General features: G+C 36.0%; 2 protein-coding genes across 5 annotated transcripts in view; one reads left to right on the top strand and one right to left on the bottom strand.

The window, feature by feature from the left end:
* The window catches only part of MARCHF1 (membrane associated ring-CH-type finger 1), an 834037-nt gene extending 828142 nt beyond the window's left edge, over window positions 1-5895 (top strand). For all 3 annotated transcript variants that reach the window (XM_063705629.1, XM_055385742.2, XM_019025745.4), the window contains exon 9: window positions 637-5895. In XM_063705629.1, coding sequence (XP_063561699.1) covers window positions 637-935 — 299 coding nt within the window. In that variant the 3' untranslated portion in view covers window positions 936-5895. The remainder of the gene's footprint in view (window positions 1-636) is intronic.
* Window positions 5896-9154: 3259 nt separating this feature from the next.
* The window catches only part of TMA16 (translation machinery associated 16 homolog), a 28542-nt gene continuing 12292 nt past the window's right edge, over window positions 9155-25404 (bottom strand). Inside the window, exons 2-7 of one of the 2 annotated variants that reach the window (XM_004040584.5) lie at window positions 22553-22665; window positions 16844-16881; window positions 15550-15634; window positions 14234-14382; window positions 12216-12258; window positions 9155-10362 (exon numbers count right to left, since the gene is read on the bottom strand). In XM_004040584.5, coding sequence (XP_004040632.1) covers window positions 10182-10362; window positions 12216-12258; window positions 14234-14382; window positions 15550-15634; window positions 16844-16881; window positions 22553-22665 — 609 coding nt within the window. In that variant the 3' untranslated portion in view covers window positions 9155-10181. Of the gene's footprint in view, window positions 10363-10615; window positions 10831-12215; window positions 12259-14233; window positions 14383-15549; window positions 15635-16843; window positions 16882-22552; window positions 22666-25404 lie in introns of those variants that run through there. The other variant, XM_063705630.1, reaches the window with a different exon arrangement.

Raw genomic sequence — 25404 nt, 5'->3', positions numbered from 1 at the left:
TGGTTCTCAATGACAAAATATGATTTATGAAACAAATGGCTAAAATCCTAAATCTTCTGCATGTTTGTACTCAGGAATTCTCTCTCTGGTGAGATATGGCAGCTTTTTCCTTCCCCTCCTTCTTACTCATCCCCGTCTCCCTTCTTCCATTCCTTCCTTTTACCTTTTAAAATAAATGAGGGTGGGAAGACCTGTACCTACAAACCCATACATGTACCTATACCTCATCTTCTTAGAAGGATTTTAAACTCTGATTCTTCCATTATGTTCACCATCCTTCCTTAAAAGTCTAGCTATAAGGGATAAATGTCAGTGTCCAAATGTCCAAAATCTAACATACTATCTCATAATTACAATTGATAGGTACTTGATGCTAGGAGAAATAAGAGATTTGACAGTGATAGGTGAGAAAATGTCCTGATATACAATTTTGACAGTACATGTAGGATACTCAAAAGGAATTAAGCCAATTCGGGTTATAATTAATTCTTTCTAGTTATGAAGAATATATTTCTGTTAACATACATACATAATCTAGAAGGCAAGCACAGGCTTTTGAAGGGGCATAGAAAAAAAAAATGACCAAATCCACTGAGGACAACTTGGTGATAACATTTTCTCTTTTTCATTTCAAAGGTGTCCTTGAATGGCCATTTTGGACAAAACTGGTTGTGGTAGCCATTGGCTTCACAGGAGGTCTTGTCTTCATGTACGTACAGTGTAAAGTCTACGTTCAGTTGTGGCGCAGGCTGAAGGCCTACAACCGTGTGATCTTTGTACAAAATTGCCCAGACACTGCCAAAAAACTGGAGAAGAACTTCTCATGCAATGTAAACACAGACATCAAAGATGCTGTGGTAGTGCCTGTACCACAAACAGGTACAAATTCACTGCCATCTGCAGAGGGTGGCCCCCCTGAAGTTGTATCAGTTTGATGGAACCTGTTGGGAGTTTCTTCACCGAAGAATATCTTTCTAGCCCTCAGCCACTACAAATGACAGAAGTGATCTTGAATTATTTACTCCCTTCAGCTCCTCCTTTCTCCTACTGACACATTTTTCCTGACTTTGTTCAAAGAGGAAAGGAGAAAAACAGACCAAATGCCCAGGAGCCCATGAAGTAATAGTGTAAAGTATGATATGGAAATGTGAAGTTTGCAAGAGAATGATTTCTAAGACAATTAAGAACTACTGGGGCAATGAATGCTTTTAGGCAGTAATCAAAGATTAAATGGACCCATGATACTCTTCTTCACAGTAACTAACAGGGGAAAAGTTCAAGAATACAGACTTGAATTGCAATGTGTATTACTTCTAGGGCCTTGTAATGTTAACTGTCTCATCTGGAAATAACTAACAAACATATTTGGTTTTAAGCCTGATATTGTCTGCATTATCCCTAAGTCACATTGGAAGTGAACTTACTTGGAGGATGCATATTTTGATAGGCTTTGACAGCTAACAGATTTGTATGGTTTAGTGGAGTCTGGTTATTTTGACAGATGCATGTTTTTTAAATAGATGCAATATACATTTGAAGACATTGATATTTGGCATTATGTTTAAGTAAGTCACGCAAAAGATTTTCAGAAAATGTTCGGATATAATTAGCTCTGTTAAATACCCACAGAACTCAGTTATCAGGTGTTATATTTTTATCTGGTTCCTCTAATACAGTGCTGTCCAATAGAAACACAACAGCCACAAATGCAGGCCACAGATGCAAATATTTAACTTCCCAGTAGCCCTATTTTAAAAAGTAAAAATAAATGTTTGTTAAAATGAATTTTGATTTTTTAAAAACACTATATATGTTATTTCAACATGTCATCAATATAAAAAATTGATTGATTGATGATGATAGTTTACATCTGTTTCTTGAACCAAGTTTTCAAAATCCAGTTGGTAATTTAAAAGTACACTTCAACTTGAATTAACTATATTGGATAGCACAGCCGTAAAATTACTAGAGACTAAGCTTCTGCTTTATTTAACAGTTGTTGAATATTTCAAAACAGTTTAATTCATTCTTTTATTTCAAAGTCTCACAAAACTTAACTTAGTTATGATTTTTAAAAGCATTAAATTAAATTAAGAAGTGTCCTCATTTTAAAGTCAGATGAAGTTCACATCTCTAAAGGGTAAAAATCCAAAAGTATAGAAAGATAAAACAATCTGCCTGTAGCAAAGTTGTGAAATTAATTTGTTACTATGAAGTACTTACAATAGGGGAATAAAATTACCTATTTTTGTTATTAAATCAAATGTGTAAGGCTTATTTCATCCATATGAGGTGTCAACTTGACAGATGATGAGTAATTATGACTAAGAATCTAGCCCTTACTTTTAAAAGCTGACAGGATTTCCCTTGCTCAGTTAGAAAACAAAAATATTCAACAGATTCTGTGATAAGTAATTAATTGTTTAGGTTTGACAGTTGATTATTGTGTTCTTTACATATTCATGTAAAACTGATGTGTGAATGACATTGCAGTGAGCTAGATTAATGGTGATTATAGATACAGTAGCCTGTCAAAGAAAGATGTCCTACATTAAAAAACGTGACTTATTTTTGTTAGCTGTCATTATTTATTAACATGAAAAGGCAATGATGGCCATAAGAACCAAAGCATGAGTATCACACTGCACAAATCTGGGTATCACATGGATGCACTTTGTAATTATCAGTGTGCTTGTTCTTCACAGATCATAGGAAAAAGGAAAAAGAAAAACAAACCTTTAAATGAGGAGAAAGATGGTATGAATATTAGTAGTGGCTGACACTGAGTCCAAATAGTCTTGATTCCTAGAAATAAACAAAAGGTAAACAATGTCAATTTTGTGTGTGTGTATGGCGTGTGTGTATTCATATATATATGCGGGGAAAATGTTAAGGTATTCAGTCAGGAAACAAAAGGTTTAAAACTCATCTTTCTTAAAACTTGTTATAAGCACAGGGAAAACAAAGTTGAGGTAACTAAACTGAACCAAAAATTCTGTATAAATAAGGATATAAGTAATTAATGTTTTAAAAAACATGTGGACCTTAAACAAACTGTATATTAAATTCCTCTTAAATGCCCATTTTAAATATTTACGATAAATACATTTATGAATAACAAATCTGTGGGTGATTTAACCATGGCACCATATCCAAGGGATTAACCTTAATGCAATTTTCCTGTTAATTGTCCTAAGCTTTTTACTAATCCATTTTCCCTGTGGGTCAGTAATGGCAACATGCTGCTTACAGATATTCCCGGGGAAAAACATCCAGACACCAGCAAACAAAGAAATGTTGATTTCTCTTTTGTTTGCTCTGAAAGTAAAATAATTATTTACTTTAATTAACATGGAAAATATTGTTTAAATTCTGTACAAACCTCAACAAGATACGTTGCAGGGCTGATTTCACAGTGGAGGATGATCGGCTAAAATAAAGCCTCATTTATTAAGGGCTACACTTAACACTAAGAAAACATTTCTAGAATAAAAAGCAAAGGTAAGCATTATTCTATTAATAGTAAAAGAGGACACGGGATTTTAAAACTATACCTAAATTCTTGCAATTAACTTTTATGGGCTTGGACATTGTTGAAATGAGAAAATAATATAATATAGCTTCCTGGCAGGTTAAAAGTCAACACTTGATTTTGCTATTCTTCTGACTTTTTGAAACCCTGAAGTTCTGAATTTCAAGCTTTTAAGAAGCTTTTCAGCAATGGTTGTTTGTTTATGGTTCAAACATCTGAAATAACTACCTGCATTTAAAATCTAATGTTGATTATTTTCTTTTTACATTCTGTGTGGCAATGGAACATTTGCCCTTTCAAACAATAAAACGATTTAGCTTTGTGGCAGTGCTTTTTTGTAGACTGACTATACCCTTCAAAAAGAAAAACTGCTCTACAGAAAGAATGCAAATTTTGAGGCATGTTTACCTGCTCGTGGAAGAAATAAAATGGAATTGAAAAAAAAGGACTAAAATTGAAGAATGAAATTACAGTTGTGTTAAAAACCTTGGCTCTTTATAATCATGAATCTTCAGTATTATCAATACCATAAACCAGACTGATGCTGTTAATTTTTTTAAAGAACTATCACTCTTATCGTACAGGAGTAAAGATTAAATTGTAAAAGAAAGAAATTCCAATTTTTTAAAAAGTAAAGCCCAAAAGGCAATTAAGCTTAAGTACAAAAAACAAAATAAAAATGAACAAAATCTAAACTAAAGTGAGCCCAACAACCTGAGATACAGCAATGTGTAACCTGAAGGAAGATAGGTGTAGACTGAAGGAGTCTTTCAAAACACCCCAGCATTAAATCTCACTCTGCGCTGCTTCTACACGTGATTATAATCCCAGAGAGACAACCTCATAGTTATATTTTATCTTGTTTTACAAAAGGTCCTTGGGTACTCTTTAAAACATCTATTCTTTGGCAGGAAAATTAGCTCATTAGAGCAATGACACCATTAAGGGACATTATAAGGGTCCTGGGGCTGAGGTGGGAAGATTTTTTCTATCTGCCCCATATAGTTTACCCTTCCTTGCCTTGAAAATGAATATTTTAGAACAGAGTACAGCTCTTAAAAGTTATTATACTATCATTATTATTATAGTTGTTATATAATACTTTAATTAAGAAAGATGAAAACCTTTTTTCTTTCCTAAGTCAGCCCAATGGTGCTATTTTACATATCAACACAGTTGAAAGGAAGTACTGTTATTTTGGGCTGCAGTTTTCCTCCACATCTAAAGAAAGCCCATTTTGAAATTGGATACTGCATTAAAACAAAGAAGGAAAAATTATTTTAACTGTGTGCAGTTTTTGAAATTAGGCATTTGTACTATTTTGGTTTTACATAATTCTCTTGCATTAACAATTTACTGTTTTGTGAATCATGTGTACTAAAGCAAATTAAGAAAAAGAAAATAATTATCTGTGAAAGACTTTGTATATTAAACAAGTGACGCAAACCTTGGTTGTGGTTTCCACAATTTTTGCCTAACAGACTGATATTTGTATTTGCAACGTCCAAACACACATACATTTTTAAGATTTTACAAGGGTCTGAACATATAATCATTTTAAAGCAAACCTACGCTGACTAGCTCATGACATGGTACAAATAAATAAATACACAAACAGAGGGAAACCAATGAAAATAAACTATGTGGACTTTCAAACCTGCTTTAAAAAGAGTTTAAGAGAAATCACAATGTAATCTAAAGAGGGATTGTCTCAAGAATAAGTCTTGGATATAGAAAAATAAGAATATAACAGCATTTTTCTGTTCAGAGATAATAGTGGATTCAGATAATTGCATGGATAATAAACATTAAAAGCAAGATATTAGAATCTAAGAGGTTAGATAGCAAAAAACAAAGCCGTTTCCAAATGTCCAACTTCTAAGGACCTACAGGGCTTTCTACCAGTCTGCTAATTATATGAGCCAACTCCTCTGCCCAAAATGGAAATCTGAACTTAACACCCTCCCTCACCACCAGAAATTATAGCAAACATTCCTAGATCATTAATCACTGCCATTATGTGTCCAGTGATCCTAAACTGGGTGCTGTGATAGAGATTACCAAGAGTAGCAAGGGTGTGGGGGTAGAGATGCTTTAGATAGAGAGGACACTTTTAAGCTCAGACCTAAAGAGAGAACAATCAGTTATTGTTGGCCTTGCAAAAGCTCAGGGGAATGGCAACGCAGGAAGAGGGAATGGTAAGTACCAAAATCCCAAATGGGAAATGTCAAGCAAGGCTGATAGATTCGGCCAGTAGAGAAACAGGCCCTTGTAAGACTGTTTATTACAGTCATCCCCCTAGTATGTGTGGAGGACTGGTCCCAGGACCTCCTTCAGATACCAGAATTCACGGATGCTCAAATCCCTGACATAAAAATGGTGTAGTATTTGCATATAACCTATGTATATCCTCTTGTGTACTTAAAATCATTTCTGGATTACTTATAATACCTAATACTATGGAAATAGTTGTTACAATGTATTGTTTAAAGAATAATGACAAGAAACAATTCTGCATGTTCAGTACATACTTTTTTTTTCGGACTATTTTTCATCTGTGGTTGGTTGGATCCAAGGATGCAGAATCCTTAGATAGGGAGGGTCAACTGTACTTACACAGACAGTAAGATGCAAAGGTGCGGCCTTCCCGTATGTCTTGTCCTACAGAAAGACACAAACAGAAAAGGGCCAGATGAACTGGTAGTGCTACATAAGGGGAAGGACACTCTCTTGCTGAGATGCTGAGTCCATGTTGCAGCTAAGTATTATATTAGATTGGTGCAAAAGTAATTGCGGTTTTTGCCATTAAAAGTACTTTAAAAAAAAAATGACAAAAACTGCAATTACTTTTGCACCAATCTTGAGTCATTAGTTTTATAGGCTGCAGCTCTATGCTACAGTGACTCGAGGTAGAGTCTCAGAGTTCATCAGAACCCAGGTGATGACAAATTGTCTCACTATCTCCTTCCCAGAAGATCAGGAGGCAAATGATATCCTCCATATCCCCACGTTCTGGGAAGATTATAGGACAGTCTTCCAAGGCTCAGTCAGGTCATCCGCAGCAAAACCCTGCCCAGCTGTGGATCAAGTGGACACACACAAGGCCATCAGGGTGCTGGCAACAGGAGCAAGAACAGTGGCAAGAAGGCCAGTTAAGAAGCTACTGCACATAGGACAGGCAAGACATGGCGACTTTGGTAAGGATGAAAAGTGAGACTGCCTGACACGGGCCAATCTGATTTTCATTTTGGAAGTGGAATCAGAAATACTCGCTAATTAAATTATATTGTGGGAAGGCATAGAAGAGAGAAAGTGAAAAATCAAGGATGATTTTACAGGCAGATTTCTGGCTTGAGAAATTGCATGAAAAACTTAGAAAAATCAGGTTTCTGAGAAAATAAGGAGTGGGAAACAGAACATAAGTAGTATTTTCCTTTGAAAGGAAAAAAAGATACATCCATTAAATCAAAAGAAAGTGGTAATTTGTATTTTCTCAAAGATGTATAAAAAGCCAAGGGCTGAACATTGAGAAGGCTAGTATTCAAGTCAAGCTAGAAAAAAATATAAAAAAGTAGTAAAATAATTATCTCAAAGTTAGAAAATGAACTTAGTAGGGGAACATAATAAGATCACTAAGCAGTACTGAGAATCCACTTGAGATTTGCAAACATCAGTATGAAAATGGTCTGTTTGATATTCTTCAGCGATGTTGAGCTGCCTGAGAACAGGCATGAAGGAAACATAGCTGTTACTTGGTTTGGGTTCTGAAAGAGAAATAACTAGAGTCAGAGGCAAAGGAATTCAGGGTATATGCAAGGAAGCAACTATGAACTTGAAGCTAAGCTCAACAAGACAGATGATGCGTAATGAGAGTGAGGTCAAAGTGCAGAACTTCAGCAATGAAGAGGGGTGGTGACAGTGAATGGAGAGTGGAATACTCAAAATCAGGTCTACAGAGTGGAGGTGCTGATAAGGATCCAGGTGTGACCACTGAGAGGCCTCTGATGGGACAGAGAAAAAGACTGGAAAACTTAAAACTCATACTGTTGTTATATTTGCTAGCCACTATTTGTTATCCACAAGGAATCACTAAAATGATTGCTGCAGGGGAGAAGAAAACTAGGCCACGAGCTAAAGTATTCTATGAATGGGTAGAAGGTTCTTCTGGGAAGTAAGACAGTAAGGAAAGAAGGCAAGAATAGAACTTCAAAGACCTAAGGGAGAAATTCTGAAGTGGCAGTAAAGCAAAAAGGACACCTACCCAATCTCCTGCCCCTGAAGCACATGGAAAATAATAGAAAAAAGCTTCTATTTGAGGTAAGCAAGGTCCTGAAGGGACACCTCTGTCAGTAATTACGGCAAGGAAGCAACTAGGATATTAGAGGAAAAGACCACAGATGTGAGTCAGCTGCTCTGAACTTGGAAATGTATCATTAACTTATGTCCATGGAAGTTCAGCTCATTGGTTTAGACAAGGGGTCAGCCAATTATGACAAGCAAGTCAATCCCCTGGCCTATTTTGTATGGCCGTTAACTAAGAATGGTTTTTATATTATTATTTTACTTATTTATTTTTTGAGACAGGGTCTCACTCTGTCACCCAGGTTGGAATGCAGTGGCACAATCTCAGCTCACTGCAGCCTCTGACTCCCGGGTTGAAGCAATTCTCCTGCCTCAGCCACCCCAGTAGCTGGGATTACAGGCATGTAATCACCCGGCAAATTTTTGTATTTTTAGTAGAGATGGGGTTTCACCATGTTGGCTAGGCTGGTCTCGAACTCCTGACCTCAAGTGATCCACCTGCCTCAGCCTCCCAAATTGCTGGGATTAGAGGCGTGAGCCACGGCACCCAGCCGGTTTTTATATTTTTAAAGGGTGGCAAACAACACACATATGCACACGAATATGCAACAGAAACTACATTTGGCCTATAATGCCTAATATATTAATATTTACTTTCTGGCCTTTTATAAAGAAAAAGTTTGCCAGTCCCTAGTTTACAAAAATAAGTTACCTTTACTTTGTTCCATGGCCATGAACTATAGACGCTGTCTTACAAAAATATGCCACTGACTTAAAAGTGGTCTAGATGAAGGGAGCACAAGTTATCACCCCAGAAAGAACACGTTCAACAGGCAAGGAGTAAGAACATCTTAAGCATCACTCTAAAGACAAGTTATCTCTGAGGCTGCTTTGATCCAACTAGGAGTGACATGATTATTATGGTCCTAAATGTTATATGCATTCATTCAGCAAATACTTACCTATTCTAGTTTCCCGGCAGTGTAGCTTGTTAGTTGTAATCTTTGCTTTGACAACACATGGGAAACTAGAAACAAATGTTTAAGGAGGAGGACAATCTGTCACTTTTCACAAGTTATTCATCTAACAGTAGGGGCTTTTAAGTGTCAGTCCAGATAAAGCAGTTCCTATTCTCTTTAATGCAATTTATGACTCAGTTTTTACAACCATTTTAAGACTACGAGCCAAAAGGGAGAGAGGAGGAAACTTTCAGACATTAACTACTCATGTAATCCTAAAACCACACTTTTACACCGATTACTAACTAATCAACATAAGTTACATCACTAAAAAAAAAAAATTAATTAGGACTGTAAGAAATGAAATTGCAGAAATAAATTTTATTTTTAATTTTCAGAAGTAAAAAGTTATAATACTTTAACTGTTAACAAGGCTTAGTTGATATCCAGTTAACCTAATACTGCATTAATGTTTTTATTCTTTTCTTGAAAATACTCAAATACACCTACATTGTGCTCTTTTAAAAAAAAATAAGGATACTTGCATTTAAAAAGTTTTTTGAGGAAGAAAATTGTACAACATTCATGTTTTTCATGACACTGAAAATACTGAATGATATGTCAATTTATCTCTTAGAAGAAAAAGTAGCATAATTAAAATCACTGGTTATCTAATCTTCAATTCTCTCTCCACAAATAAAACCTCTTTTCACAATAAAAAAGCAAAAAATAATATACAATCAAAAGGAGCTAAACTGAAACTCTTTATCCCCTTTGTCAAAAGATAAATTAATTGTGGGAGATCAACATAACAATCATCACTGACTTTTTTTCTTTTACCATTTAGCTCTGGTTCAAAAGATAAATAATAATCTATAATCCAGCAATGTATACAAACTTCTTATCACATTTTCCCTTATTCTGTAAAAAAGGAAAATAGGTTTAATGTTTAAAAGAAGCATTAGTGTGATATTATTACCGAAAAACAATTTTGCTATTATCACAGCTCAAAAAGTACCCACAGGAATCGTTCAGGAAACAGGTTACTGTCCATTTCACAAAACGTGAAATTAGGTGATCATAAATACACAAGAAAAACAAAACATTTTTTGTCCTTAGTTATATTGCTCCCTCCCGGCCTGAAATTCAGATGAAGACTAAACAACTTCTGCAGATCACGTCTATCTATTTTAGCAACTTAATGTAAATGAAAAGCAATCTTCATTTTAAAATAAGTATCATAACACCATTTTTGAAACGCAAATGAAACTCTCATCATATAAGAGAATGTCAGTATCACATTTTTGTATCTTGACAATTAGGTACCATAATCAATGAATATAATTTGAAGCTCTCAAATTATTTATTTTCAATTCAAGTGAAGACAATTAGGCCACTGCAGTCATTTCCTCATCTGAATCACTTGATTCATCGTTTAGTTCCAATTCCCCCAAATCTTGGTCTACAGTTATAATAGTTTTCCTCTTGCACGTCTTGGGAATTGCATCATTAGCGCAAATTTTTCTCATTTTAATGTTTGGTAATTTCTTCAGATCAAAGTCCCATTCCCTAGACAAATGGAAAAAAAAAAAAAGAGTGCAGAGTGTTGGTAAGAGTTAATGTGGAAAAACAGGAGATAGTAAATTTTCGAAACTCTGAGGATCCTACATATTCAAAACTTCAAAACATCAAAAGAAAATATTAGGCACAAACTACTAGAAAGCTGTTCTATTCTTTCATCTTCTCTAACCTGAGTATCTCCTTGTCTCATGCTACCCAGATCAAGAATTGCAATCAAAAGTAGGAACTGTATCATACCTGACAAATCTCCAAAATACAGTCAGAAGAGGTTTTCCTTTTCACACACAGAAGTACATCCCAGTTAAATTTCAGTAATCAACTGTTATTCTTATAATGGAAAATTTTCAGTTTTTCATCCTCAGTATTGTATTAATTACTTTAGAAGTAGTGTGAATATTATTTTGGGAACTGAACTCTTAACCAGAAGGCTATACTCATCTCTTTTCTTGTTTCTGGCTTTGGAGGAGGTAGAAGATATATTGTTTTAGAAATAAAGAGCATATTTATATATTTAAGATTACAGGCAAAATAAAATTAAGGTATAAAAAGAATCTTAACTCCACATACTTAAATTATAAATACATGCTATACATAAGCTCAAAAGTGAACTGCACCTTAAACATGATAGATGAATTCTATTAAAGCTAATTTAGTTTCAATGAATTCAAAAGTATAGACAATGACTGGATTTAAATTTACCTAATTTCAATTAACATTAAATATAAGACCCCTCAACATGGTCTAGTTAAGACCAAAATGATTAATAAAAATCTACGTTTAAAACCTAAAAAACTGCTTGTTGATTCATTTGTTTCTTATAGATTCCGGATATTAGGTCTTTGTTGAATACAAACAATTTGAGAATATTTTCTCCCATTCTATAGGTTGTCTATTTATTCCCTTGACAGTTTATCCTGCTGTGCAGAAATTAGGTCCCATTTGTCAATCTCCGTTTTTACTGCAATTGCTTGAGGACTTAGCAATAAATTTTTTGTCAAGGCTGCTATCAAGAAGGGTATTTACTAGGTTTTCTTCTAGGATTTTTACAGATTATCCTAAGTGAACTAACACAGAAACACAAAACCAAATACTACATGTTCTTACTTATAAGTAGGAGCTAAACATTGGGTACACAAGGTCATAAACAAGGGAACAATAGACACTGGGTAATACAAGCAGGGGGAGGGAAAGGGGTAAGAGCTAAAAACACCACGTACTGGGTGCTATGCTCACTACCTGGGTAGATTCATTCTTACTCCAATCCTCAACATTACACAATACACCTTTGTAATAAACCTACACATGTACCTCTGAATTTAAAATCAAAGTTGAAAAAAGAAAAAAAAGACCTAAAAAATCGAAATCCTACTCAGTAGTTTCCCAGTTTACAAGAGTACAACTAGAAACCACTGGACAAAGCGGGTCTTGATGACTTAACCTGTTCCCTGGAGTCATTCCTATAACCATCTTCTCTGCAAAAGAGGCTGCTACAGAACAGCCTGGGGATATGACTCTGAGCCATCACGTCTGTTGCTGTTACTTCTTTTTTAAAAAAATAAAACTGGGGAGGAATAGTGAGATCACATACTTTGAGGTACTATAACAATGTATCTTAAACCATTTTGAAAAACAAAAAGCACACCAGGTCACTATCCTGTCGGTGCAGATCAACTGTTTGTACGCCCAGCTTCAGAAAATTCTTACTTGGTCTGATAAAAAAGAAAAGGTTAAAAGAAACCCGATTTTCTTTTAGTTCTACTGGCTAGACTCAAAGGGGAAGAAAGTTCACCTGTCAGGTCCTTTACACACAGCTCCAGGGGAACAATACAAGGCAGACTCACCTAAATGTTTTCAGATTACTTGCATTTAGAATGTCTGGAATCTCTGGAAAAGAAAGTAATTTATCTCCATGAGGCAATGTTTTCTAAATCACATAATTTTATGTATAACAAATAATAATTTTTAGCAAGAATATCCAACAAAAAAAAAAATTTCGAAGTATTGCTGTAATTAACATGAAAAATTTGCAAAAGGGGTTAGTTTAAGATGGCTTAAGAAAAATCCTATTAAATGATAAATTCTAGCATAGAATCCATGAAATAAAACAAAGCTATTAGGCCAGGCGCAGTGGCTCATGCCTGTAATCCCAGCACTTTGGAAGGCTGATCAGGCGGATCAGGAGGTCAGGAGATCAAGACCATCCTGGCTAACAAGGTGAAACCCCATCTCTACTGAAAATACAAAAATTAGCCAGGTGTGGTGGCGGGTGCCTGTAGTCCCAGCTACTCGGGAGGCTGAGGCAGGAGAATAAAAAAAAAAAAAAAAAAAAAAAAGCTATTAACAAAATAAACCCTGTCCTTTTTTAACAATAAAAGGTACCTGGCAAAGTATAACTGTCAATTCACTAAAATAACATGCCAGGTTGTATATTTTTTCTTCGTGAAAAGTACAATGTTTTCAAACATATAATCTGCCTTCACAAGGTAGAATTTATCTCAGGAATGCAAGAATTAATGTTTAAAAAAATCACATTTTTCCAAATGTGAAAAAAAGACTTTTTTAAATTAAAAAAAAAATTTTGCTTAAAGAAGTTCAATAAAACTTAAATCCATTTTTAATAAACACCGGGTATATGGTAGTTCTTTACCATATTTCAAAAGTTCCATCATAAACCAATATGCATGATACACTAAAATTGGTGAAATACAAGAGGCATGAACAACAAAAACTGGAAGGCTGCTGCAAATATCTGGCCAATTCAATACAATGTTAAATGAAATTTAGTATCAAGTAATAAAGAAGATAAAATAAGCATGTTTGCTACAACTGTCTATTGACTTTTACAATAGTTTCAGAGAATAACAGTATGAGGGGCTAGGTGTTAAAAGGTATAAATAAGCATAAAAAAATTTTTTAAAGGAATCTTAATGAATCAGAAATAGTTACACCACATGAGGAGGGGAGAGGGGATGGTTATATCTAGTCTTCTCAAAATCTTATCAAAACAGAATTTGGTGACAATTTCCCCAAAGGGAAACTGACACCTGCAAACTCATCAGAGTCTGTTCATCAGACCCATCCCCTGATTCTGGGAAAAGCACTGCAGCACAGCAGATCTGAGTTTTAGTCCTAGCTGTATCACCAACAAATGGTTTACTTTGGATGTGCTCTGATAAATATTGCCAACTCATCTGGCTGCTACATGTTGAACAGACTTTAGCGGGAAAGAGTGGAGGCACAGAGAGCAACTGGGAGGCTATTACCATAGCACAGGTGAGACGATAGTGGCCTGAACCAGGGAAGTGGGAGATGGTAGTAGCAGCAGTCAAAGTCATCAGATTCTAAACGCTTTGCTGACGGGTTGGATGTGGACTATGAAAGTGACTGTAGAGTTTCTGATCTGAGCAACTGGGCAGGTGGTAATGCCACTGACTGGAATAAGAAACCTGGAGGAGGAGCAAGTTTTAGGAGAAAAGCTGGCCTTTGTTTCATGACATGTCAAGTCTGAGATGCCCAAAAGACATGCAAGTAGAGAGTTTGAGAAATCCATATGTGATACTGCAAATTTGGAGTTCTGGAGACAAGTTAGGGTTGACAAGATCAATGTGAAAGTAATCAGTATTACTATCACAGTAAAAAAGACATGATGTCACGTCACTGTCACAAACTTGATAGTTTTGTTGGGAATGTAGGGGAAAAAAAAAGAATCCAAAATTTTTCTAAACCCTCACAAAGAAAAAGACATCAAAGGAAGAAAATCAAATGAAATAAACAACATCTAAAATAAAACCTTTGAAATCAATCACAAATTGATACTGCTATGTCATATAAAAGGAAAATAAAAAATCAGTGAGCACACCAAAGCCATATCCTTCAAATTGCTGTCGCTCCCGCTCCATCGTCTGCTTGATGACAGTCTCCCGGGAACAGTGCCGCCTCCCCTGCCTGTCCCTGATACTGTTATGTAACTCAATCTGCTCCAGCTCACTGCTGAATCGATTTAAGTACCTGAAAAATACGAAAATGATTTGTGTTACATACAAAGTCTATGTATTGGGCTTACATTACTTAATGGAAAACTTAGTCTCCAGCCTTCATGTGGCCTTTAAACGTTTATGTTTCTCTGAGTTCCTCAGGTCCTCAAACCTCTTTTACCCATTCCCTGGATAACTCGACCATTTCTTTAACTTCAGTGACCAAATCGCAGCCTTCTATCAAACTGCAGACCCTCACATTCAACCACCATCTCAATCTGGATGTCCCCTAGTGGCTTCACCATTTGCACATCAAAACTGAACTTGTCATCACCCTGTCCCCACCTACCCCCCACCAAATCCCCTCCATCTCCTGGGTTCCCTATCTCAGGAAATAGTTGTCCAGACGAGGAATCTGATGGCTTCCTTGATCTGATGGCAGTCAATGCTCTCTATCCCTTTTATTCCACACCTAAGTTTTCACTGAACACTGAGACTTCTACCTTCTTAATTTCTTTGGAATCTTTCACTTCTTTATCAGGCTATGAGCCAAGCTGAGGCCACCATCATTTCTGGCCTGGATTGTTACAGCAACCTTTCAACGGTTTCCTGACCAGAGTCATGAACCTCTCAGTCTGTTTTCTTCATTCTCAATGTGTCCCTTCTAATGTTAAGTATGATCATTTCAGTTGCTTGCTGTAAAAGCCTCCTGTGGTTCCTAATGTCCTTGGATAAGGTCCCAACTTTTAGACTGACATCTGAGGTCTTTCATGAGCTAGCTATCACTTATTGTACCTGCCACAGTTCCCTCCTTGAACTTATTTTAGTCATATTAAATGTCTGGCAGATCACTAAATACGTTATCTTCATTCTCACTTCTGGGCATTTTAAATATTCTTCTTTCTTGCTAGGGGTTTTTCAAACTACCTTGCCTCGATCTGCTAACCCCCACCTTTCAGCAGCCAGTTTAGATGACACTTCTCCAGGAAGCCCATCCTGATCCCAAGAAAGTGGCCTAACTACCACTCTGAGACCCAAATAGGTTACAAACCTCCTACAGTGACTAAGCCAGGAAATAGTCTTCCTGATAACAAAGCCCATTTGCTCTTCTGCAAATCCGTAACAGAGCTCTGTATCTTAAAGAACTAGGCTGGACAATTCCCTTTTCTGACCCTTTGCTCATAATATGCCCAGTGTTTACCTTTCAATTAGTTCACAAGCATCTTTCTTTGAATATCTCTTTTTTTGGGGATCAAGATGATTTTGAAACCATTGCAGTTTTTCACCTATAAACAACAAGTACCAAGACAGTTTACCCCACAAGTCATCATTTAAGCAAGTAAATATTCATTATCATTTTCAACATTAACGTGTTTAAAACAGAACCAAAATTTATGTCAATGTTAAACATAAAGACTTGTGTGGGCTCAAAGCTAATTAAACCAGTCTGTCACAAATTAAACTGTCAGATTTTAATTTAGAGAGGAAAGAGGAGTGGGAGGGATGCTCTTCTGTATATATTTCTTATCCAATATGGATGCAAAAAAGGAAAATGATTATTTAGTCGAGCTTGAACTTCTAAGTATTTAAAAGCAAAGGACAGCTTGTCAAAAATAATGAAAACTCCATTAATGATGAGAATGATATTTGCTCAGTATTTAATAAGCTGTAGGCACTATGTAAATAGCTTTATAATCCCATGAGAATTAGTACTATTATTACCCCTATTTGTAGATGAGAGATGTTAAATGACCTGTCCAGGGCCCCAAAGTTAGCAAATACATTAAGCATATAAGAACTGCCAGGTACTGTGTAGAGTAATTGATATATATTACCAAAGAGCCAACAAAATTCACCCTTGTGAGTAAACCTGACCGTCAGGGTCACTTTCAGTTAGATTTCTCAAGCTTACAGATCAAAAAAAATCACCCGGCCCTGTACACTGAGATCCCATTTAAAAATACTATTCTATTACCTGATGAAGCATTGATGGGAGTTCAAATACCTTTAATTTTAATAAAAGAGCCTAACAGTCAGTATTTAAATCTCAGACTTGTGAGTAAAAAATTATTAGCAATAAATCTGACCAAAAAAACAGTGACATGACACTGAGATACAAACTGAAGATGTGTATGTCCACATCATTAAATAAATATGAATTGTTGTTTCTACCTAGGCCATAATCCTTCATAATTCTAATGGTTAGGGAGGTAGAGTTAAACATCAGATAGATGGACAGATGGATATGAATGTTATGTGTAGACAGGTAGGTAGGTAGATAAATATAAACTAACAGTTTCTGGAAAACTGAGCTAGAAATCATTAACACTGTTTATTCCAAAAGTTTAATGATTGATTTGCTTTGTTTAGATCAAGTCTGATCAAATTCACTTTGATAAAAACAGTATTTCACTAAAAGAGTAAAAAGAAAAACAAGTATAGGGCAGAAATGCCCTATACTCCAGCCAGAGTTTCTAATAAGTAAACCCACTTACCAACAAGGTTGAGACGCAAGGCCTTTTCATTCTTCAATCTTTGAAGGAAAGGTAAATATATGTGTTAGAAAATTTCCAAAGCAAGTTTTAAAACTCTGACAATAACAACGAAAAGAAAAACTGCCTAAAGAATTCTAATTAAAAGGTCATTCTTTTACAAATTTGAGAATAATTTTGTTAACAGAAACATTAAATACTATGCTTCTCTTTTGAATCACTAGAATTTTATCAGAAACTTCCTTTAAGCACCTCAATGTCTAAAGGAAGCCTATAGAACAAACCAGTTTTGAAAACACAACTGAAAGCTTTTCTGAATTATGAACATTCAGATGGGTTCTGTAATATGCAGAATACTTGAGCACAAGAGTAACGCAAACCTTCTGGAAGACTGAGTGCTGCCACCAAGATCAAAATGCACTACTGTCATCTTTTAAATTTCAATAAGAACAAAACAGAATGGTTACTTTCCATGAATTTGAAAAGAATTATAACAAACAAAAATTTCATTTATGCTCAGAAAGTGTATAGGTAATACAGGCCTCCTATTACTGATATTCTAAACACTTACTCATTCAGGAGACCTCTGGATACCAAGTCTTTGCCAGACTTTAGTTTCTGATAGCCCCAAAGGATACAGCCATGAACAAAAAAAATTCACTGTCCCTGTCCTGAAAAACCTTAAAATCTAAGGGCAATAAAAACATGGAGAAGCATACAGAGCTATAAAAGCATATTTAAAAAGCACCTACCGTATGTTTTAGGATTTGGGAAGGTTTTCCAGAGAAGTAAATTTTAAGCTGAGACCTGAACATGCAGAGAAGTTATTCAGGATTAAAAAAAAAAAAAAAAAAAAAGATAGGGACTACGGGAATGGAAAAATCTTAGCCATAGGAGAAGGCTTTGTATAAAGCAGGAAGTATACATGGCTTTTATCCACAAAGAAGTAAGCAAACCAGATTTATCCTCCCATTTTACACAACTAGAAAACTGGAGAAATAAAATGAAATATTTTGTTATTATTATTATTATTTTTAGAGACAGGGCCTCACTGTGTAGCTCGGGCAGGACTGCAGTAGTGCTGTCATTGCTCACCGCAGCCTCAAACTCCTGGGCTCAAGCAACCATCCTGCCTCAGCCTCCCATGTAGTTAGGACTACTGTTATATACCACCATGCCTGGCTACTTTTTTTTTTTTTTTTTTAACTTTTATTTTTGTAGAGACAGAGTCTCACTGTGTCACCCAGGCTCGTCTCAAACTCCTGGCCTCCAGCGGTCCTCTCACCTTGGCCTCCCAAAGCACTGGGATTACAAGGATGAGCCACCATACCAGGCCAAAACCTTCTTTATATAAAATTTTTAAGTTACAGAATAGGAGAAAATAATCATAACACAAATAACAAAGGATTTGTATCTAGAATATATAAACAGTCCTTACTACTTAACAACAGATTAACCCAGTACCAAAAAGGCAAAAGATTCGGACAGATTCTCCATCAAGAAAACACAAATGACCAAAAAGAACCTAAAAAGATGCTCAACATCATTAGTCATCAAGAAATGAAAATTAAAACCACACTGAAATACCACTATACACCTACTAGATTGGCTAAAATTAAAGAGAAAAAAAAACCCTGACAACATAACATGTCAGAGAGAATATACAGCAAATAGAACTCTCATACTCTGGTAGTGAAAATGTAAAATGGTACTATCACTTTGAGAAAGGTAATTTCATATATACTTAAATATACACCAAATGATCCAGCAATTCTTATATACCCAAATTCTCATATACTTAAGCAAACATCTTAAATGTGTTAACCTAACATCTTATAAACTGAATTTCTTATAAACTCAAACATCTACCCAACAATTATAGTTCTAGGAAGTAAAAGAAAAATGAAAACATACGTCCACACAAACACCTGTACATGAATGTTTTACAGGAATGAACTTTATTCCTAACAGCAGAGGTTGACAAATATTTTCTTCAATGGTCAAGTAGTCACATTTTAGGCTTTGGGGGCCGTGTACCTGTAATAATTACTCAGCTCTGCCACTGCAGCATGAATGCAGCTATAGAAAACACAAAAGGAACTAGCATTGATGTTTTCCAACAAAACTTTTCATAATAACAGGTGGCTAATGCCTTAGCTTGCCGACCTCTGATAATAGCCAAAAATGAAAATATATCCAAACGAACATAGACAGTGAATGGATAAGCAAGGTGCATATCCAGTGAATGGATATAAATAAGTTGCCTGAGAATGGAATAATATTCCCAATAAAAGGAAAGAACAACTAATACATAAAATGACATGGATAAGTCTCTCAAACATTATGCTACGTGAAAGACGGTGGCACAAAAAACCACATACAGCATGATCCCATTTATATTAAACATTAGAAAGATAAATCTCACCTATCAAAATAAAGAGCAAATTAGGGGCTGCCTGAGGCTAGGGGTAGAGGGTGAGGACTGACTGGGAAGATACACAAGGGAATTTTCTAGGAAGATGAAATTGTATACTACATACTGATCAGGGTGGCTACACCAATGTATACAATTGTCAAAACCCAAAAACTACACTTAAAATGTGTTCGCTTTATTATATATTAATTATACCCCAAAGTTTATTTTAAAAAACAAAGAACACTTCATAAAAAGTTGGAGAATGGCTCTGAGGGGAATTTGTTCCTTTTAAATAAGGCTGGAGGGAAGAATCTAGTTAGAAGTCAAGTTGCAGTAATTCTGAATGGACTCAGTGGAAACCTGAACTTACAGTGGTATCAGCTGGAATGAAGAAAAGTAGAGAGATTTGAGAATTATTTAAAACAGTACTTGCATGTAAATATGAAAAAATTCTTAAAACAATATGTAAACATGAGTTTTAAAGAGAATCAATAAGATTAATTCTCAAAGGTAGTTGTTTCTGAGATTCTTACCCATCATGCTTAGTTTCCTTTGTTAATCTTCCATTAGGAGTCATTTTCATTTGCTATCTAGAATTATTTGCCAAAATGTTGCTATACTGTGAAATCATAAAACAAAAATCACATCAAAGAGCCACTTGCTGCTTGTAAATTGTTCATTGTCGGGAATGTGCTAGTCTTCAAACCATCCTAGTTCCTGTCATACAGTCCTAAATCAGAGCTTTTCAAATGTTGAAGATAAAGAATATGCTTGAACTTTTACTCTAGCATTGTTATCCACTCCTACAGTATCTTTTCTGAGGTCTGCCAACAGCCATGTGAGGAAGCTTGGAAGCAGATATTCTCCCTAGCAAGCTCTGAGATGAATGCAGTCCCAGACAACAGCTTAGCTGCAGGCTTGTGAAAGATGCTGGGTCAGAAACACCCAGTTAAGTGGCAATGGGATTCCTACCTGATCCAGAAACTGTGTTTGTTTTAAGCTGCTAAATTGTAGCAGAATTTCTTATGCAGCAACAGTTACTAAAACAACATCTGATAACTGCTATTCATTTCTAAGAAGCCACAGGTACCCAAGTTCAAGTTGTCCTGTTGGTACCTTCTTCAATCACCTTGCTTAAAGTTGTCCCAACCATCTGGGTATCTTGTCACCAATCATCTTTTGAAATGGGGCAGGGAATCAGCAGCGTTTCAACGTGCCTTTTGTGACCACATTCCCATTTAAAGTTAAGTATGACTCGTGGTTACTGACGCTGCTATTCAAAAAACTGACATCTATAGTGGCCTAAGCCTATGATTTCATAACATAAAATAATGTTAAGTACTATTAAAATTGTATATTTGGTTCTAGAGCCATGACTACTACGAGAGTGACTTTTTGAAAATAAATTTTAAAAAGGGAAAAAATCCAATCTATTTAGAACATTGTCTAAGCAGAAAAATTAAGTGCTTTCTACTTTGCATTACTAAAATAAAAGTCTTGGCCAATAAACAGAATTTTCTTAGGACAATATATATGTATCAGATTAGCATGTTGTTCTGTTTTATTCTTCCATAATTTTTCTATAACGCTAATTCTGTAAATCAATACACAACATGCTGAATATACCTGACAACATACAAACATTGTAGGCTCACGGTCACAATGACAGTGAACCAAGTACTTAATCATATTCTAAAGCAGTTACTTGCTAAAATATTGCACATTATACCACTGGTACTATATGTAAGGTAAGCAGTTCATAGACACAGAATTAAACAATCTTTAATAAAATGGTAAGCACGTTGCTTCCCCTTCCTCCATTTTCTTTTGATCCTTTCACTTTACATTAAGGACAAAACTGTGGGTTTATTTTACCAGTCTTCCAACCTTCACCAGATCTTTTCACCAAACATATACAAAAGTTATATCTCAGCCTCAGACCATTTACAGCAGGTAATAGTATCTATTTGATTTTAAGAGAGAAAAAATATCTCCTTTTTAAAAAATGGTACTTAAGGGAAAATAAATAATAGTATAGGTCAGTGATTCTCATAGTGTGGTCCCTAAACCAGCAGCAACAGCACCAGCATTACCTGGAGACTTGTTGGAAGTGGAAACCCTTAAGCCAGAAACCCAAACCTTCAGAATAGAAAATTCTAGGGGTTGGAACAAACAGTTTTAATAAGCTCTACAGATGTATTTCATGTACTTAAGTTTGCAAAATACTGATATATATGACAGCAGAAACTGCAAAATCACAGTACTAATAAATCATATTAAAAAGATACAGCAAAAATCATAAAAGTGATGCACAAATAGCTGAAGTTTGAAAACTACTGTGCTAAAGCAAAACTGCTATCATCACAGTAAATCTTTATGTTGAAAAAAATTAAAAACTACCCCGCAGAAAATAAAGAAAATTTGACTGCTATCACAACACTTATTTCCTTCTAGCCAAATCACTGTGAAACAGCTAACCTTTACTATACAAAGCTTATCTTAAGCAAAGAATCAACATTTAAAAATATACTGGTTTCCATTATCTAGTATGCAAATGTATCTAACATTCATGAAAATGGCAAGGGTATTCTAAAATAGTCAAAACGATGATTTTTATTTGAACTTCACTTCATTTTAAGGAATCTTTGAAACAGCCTTCTTTCTCCTCCTTCTCAGTCTCACTTGTGGAATGCTCCTTCTTTTCCTAACCTCTAAATGGTAGAGGGCCACTGGACTCAGTAATTGGCTCTCTTCTCTTTCCTGTCAACAGTTACTCCTTAGGTGAACTGATCCTATCCAGTCTCACGGCTTGAAATCCCACATGGATGCTGATCGCTCCCAAATTTGTGTCAATACCCCTAACCTATTCTCTGAACACTAGACTCAACATATCTAACTATCCATTCCATATCTCCTCTTACATGTCTCATGGGCACTTTAACCTATATGCCTTATATACAGACCTCACATTTTTCAACTCTCTGTTCAAATGTAACTTCTTCAGAGAAGGCTTCCATGACTATCCCACATAAAACAACTTCTCCCTCACTCTCCATCCCATAACTTTTTAAATTTTTCATGGCACTCATCACCCACTGCTACGTAAATTACTTATCTGTTTTAGGTAAGCTCTAAAAGAGTAGAGTCCTTGTTCAGTTTCACCCTCTGCATACAGAACACACTCAATAAATATTTATGAAAGGGAGACAATACTGTGAAAGGATATATGTTTGAAAGATAAAAGTATAAAGGGGCTTTTTACCAACGAGTAATACAAATGATGAAAAGATACTTACTTTTCCTTTTTTTCTTGTTTGTGGGCCTCTCTCGTAATTTGAGCTGCTTTTCTACTATATGGATGGATGACTTTTTTTTCCCGTCCTGCACTTTTTCCCTTTGGTGCTTTGGGCTAAAATGTATGAAAACACATGACACATATAGTCAGATATGTAAGTGCCTTCAGTCCCAAAAATATTCTTTACAAATAAATTTTAAAAACAGTAATATGACAGAAATACAGTAAGCTAAAACTATTACAAGAAAAATCAGGAGATAAGCCAGACTCATTAAATAATTCTAATAATCTGTTGCCATGGTAATGACAGAAATGATATATTCAGAGGTGCTCTCCAATGACAGAAGAAAGGCACAGAAGGAGTCAATAAACTCAGCTCTTCAACAACATGTTCTATCTTCAAAGAAGATACAGGGACTACAGATAGTGAGGAGACTCACAGCCAGAAATTTGTTACAGTTAAGAAAATTAAGGGGTCAGAAGGGACTTGGATTATTAGTAGGGGCTTGATTGTAGATGTTTCACATGGAACAAAGCGGGCAATGAATCATGCAAAATCAAAGCTGGGCTCGTTGCCTGTACAAATTAGGAATAGAGAAAATAATAGAAGCCATCTCAAAATTAGTATATCCAAAAGGAAAAATGTATCATTTTCCCACTGAAGCCTTATGCCAGTTAATCAGATCACAATTCATTAGGTCCTCCAAACTAGACATCTCGGGTTTCTTTTATTCCTACATAATCCTGTATCTTACCTCACCTATAATGATTTAGGAATCATATTTGGCTCTCTGTTATAAAAACCCCAAATAATGGCATAACCCAGATTAAGTTTGGTTCTTTATTGTTAAAAGTAGGAGCTGAAGGTTCTGTTCCACAAAGCCCTTAGGGATCCAGGATCCTTCCATTTTTTTGTCTACTAGTCTCAGGCTATACCTCCTATCTAGTTCAAGACAGCCTAATACCAGGTCTACACTCAAGCCAGTATGAAGTAGGAAAAGAAAAATCTGAAGGTACATCCCCTTTTTTTAAGAGCATGACCTGGGAAGTTGTAGATCCTTTTGCTCACATCCCACTGACCAAAATTTATTCACAGTGTTACATAAGGGAGAGTAGTAAATATAATCCTTATTCTGTGAGAAAAAGATCCATTCATATAGAAAAACAGAAAGAATACATTAGGGGACAGCTGGCAATCTCCAACATACCTATTCCAGAAAAAGGCCAAGTGGCTTTACACTCTTCTTCAAAATTATTGTCAATTGCTTAATTCAGTCCTCAGAATCTTTCATAATCAGGATAGTCTTTAGATTCTCCCCACTAGTCCTTTCTTCGGCAAAGCTACAGAGCTTGTCTTCATAAAACACTAATATAGTAAAGTCCCTCTCCCCTGCTTAAAGCGCTCTACTAGCTCACAGTTAGGTCCCAAGTCTTTAGCACAGAAACAATCTAGCCCCAACCTGCTTCTCCACCATTATTTTCCATGCTCCTCTATAAAAGATTCTTCACTCCATTCTTACTGAACTTCTCACCATTCCAGAACATACCAAGCTATTTCATAACTTCTTGAGACTGCACTTGTTATTAACTCTGCCTGCAAAATACTTTACTTGCCCTTTGATAAGATGCAGTTCAAAATTACTTCCTTTGTAAAACTAGGCAGAACTATTTAAAATAACCACAAATTCCTCATTCACAAATATATTCATTCTTTCAACACTCATTGAGTGCTCTGCTCGCTTTCTGATAAACCTGAGAAGATATACCCACATCTGAATCTTAGGGTATCACTGGAAGTTGGTTACAGGTATAGGAAAATATGTAGAACCATCATATAAGAGCACATGTACTCTTTTATGTATCTCTCTGCTCACATGGCAAGCGCAGAGGAGAAAGGCAGGTGTAATGAGGAATTTTTGAGATTAAAGTACCTAGCAAGCATGAATCAAGTAAAAACTTTCAGGACATTTGGCAGGCTGCCTCTAAGATGGACCCAATAAACCCCACCTCCTGATCCTCATGCCCTTATGGAATCCCCTCCTTTTGAATGTGGGCTGGACCTACTCACTCACTTTTAATGAAGAGCATTTAGCAAAAGCAATGAAATGCCAATTCTGAGATTAGGTTATCAAAGAACTCTGGCTTCCATCTTTCTCCCTCTCATGGAAACCAGCTGTCATGTAGTGAGCTGCCATATGGAGGGGCCACATGACAAATAACTGAGGGAGGCCTCCAGACAACAGCTAGTGAAGAAGTGAGGCCTGCAGTTCAACGGTCCACGAGGAGCTGAATCCTACCAAGAACCAGCTTAACAATCCTACCAACAGCAAGCTTAGAGGCAGATCCTCAGCCAAGCATGGTGGCTCATGCCTGTAATCCCAGCACTCTGGGAGGCTGAGGCAGGTGGAATCACTTGTGGCCTGGAGTTCAAGTCCAGCCTGGCCAACATAGCAAAACTCCATCTCTACTAAAAATATAAAAATGTGCTGGGTGTGGTGACACATGCCTGTAATCCCATCTATTCAAGAGGCTGAGGTGGGAGGATAGCTTGAACTATGGAGGTGGAGACTGCAGCGAGCATAGATGGCACCACTGCACTCTAGCCTGGGCAACAGGGTCAGACTCTGCCTCAAAACAAAACAAAAACAACAAAAAGAAGTAGACTCTCCGCAGCTGTGCCTTGAAATCACACCCCCAAGTAATGCTTTCACTGCAACCTTGTGAGAAACCTTGAGGGAGAGGAGCCCAGTAAGCCATGCTTGATTCCTGACCCAAAGAAAGGGAGAGATCATAAATATTGGTTTAAGCCATCAAATTTTAGGATATCTTGTTACACAGGAATAAATGACTAAT

Source organism: Gorilla gorilla, chromosome 3, assembly GCF_029281585.2.
Source record: "Gorilla gorilla gorilla isolate KB3781 chromosome 3, NHGRI_mGorGor1-v2.1_pri, whole genome shotgun sequence".
Taxonomy (NCBI): Eukaryota; Metazoa; Chordata; class Mammalia; order Primates; family Hominidae; genus Gorilla; species Gorilla gorilla.
Note: the sequence above shows the minus strand (reverse complement) of the source record. Positions and strands in the feature narration are given on the sequence as shown.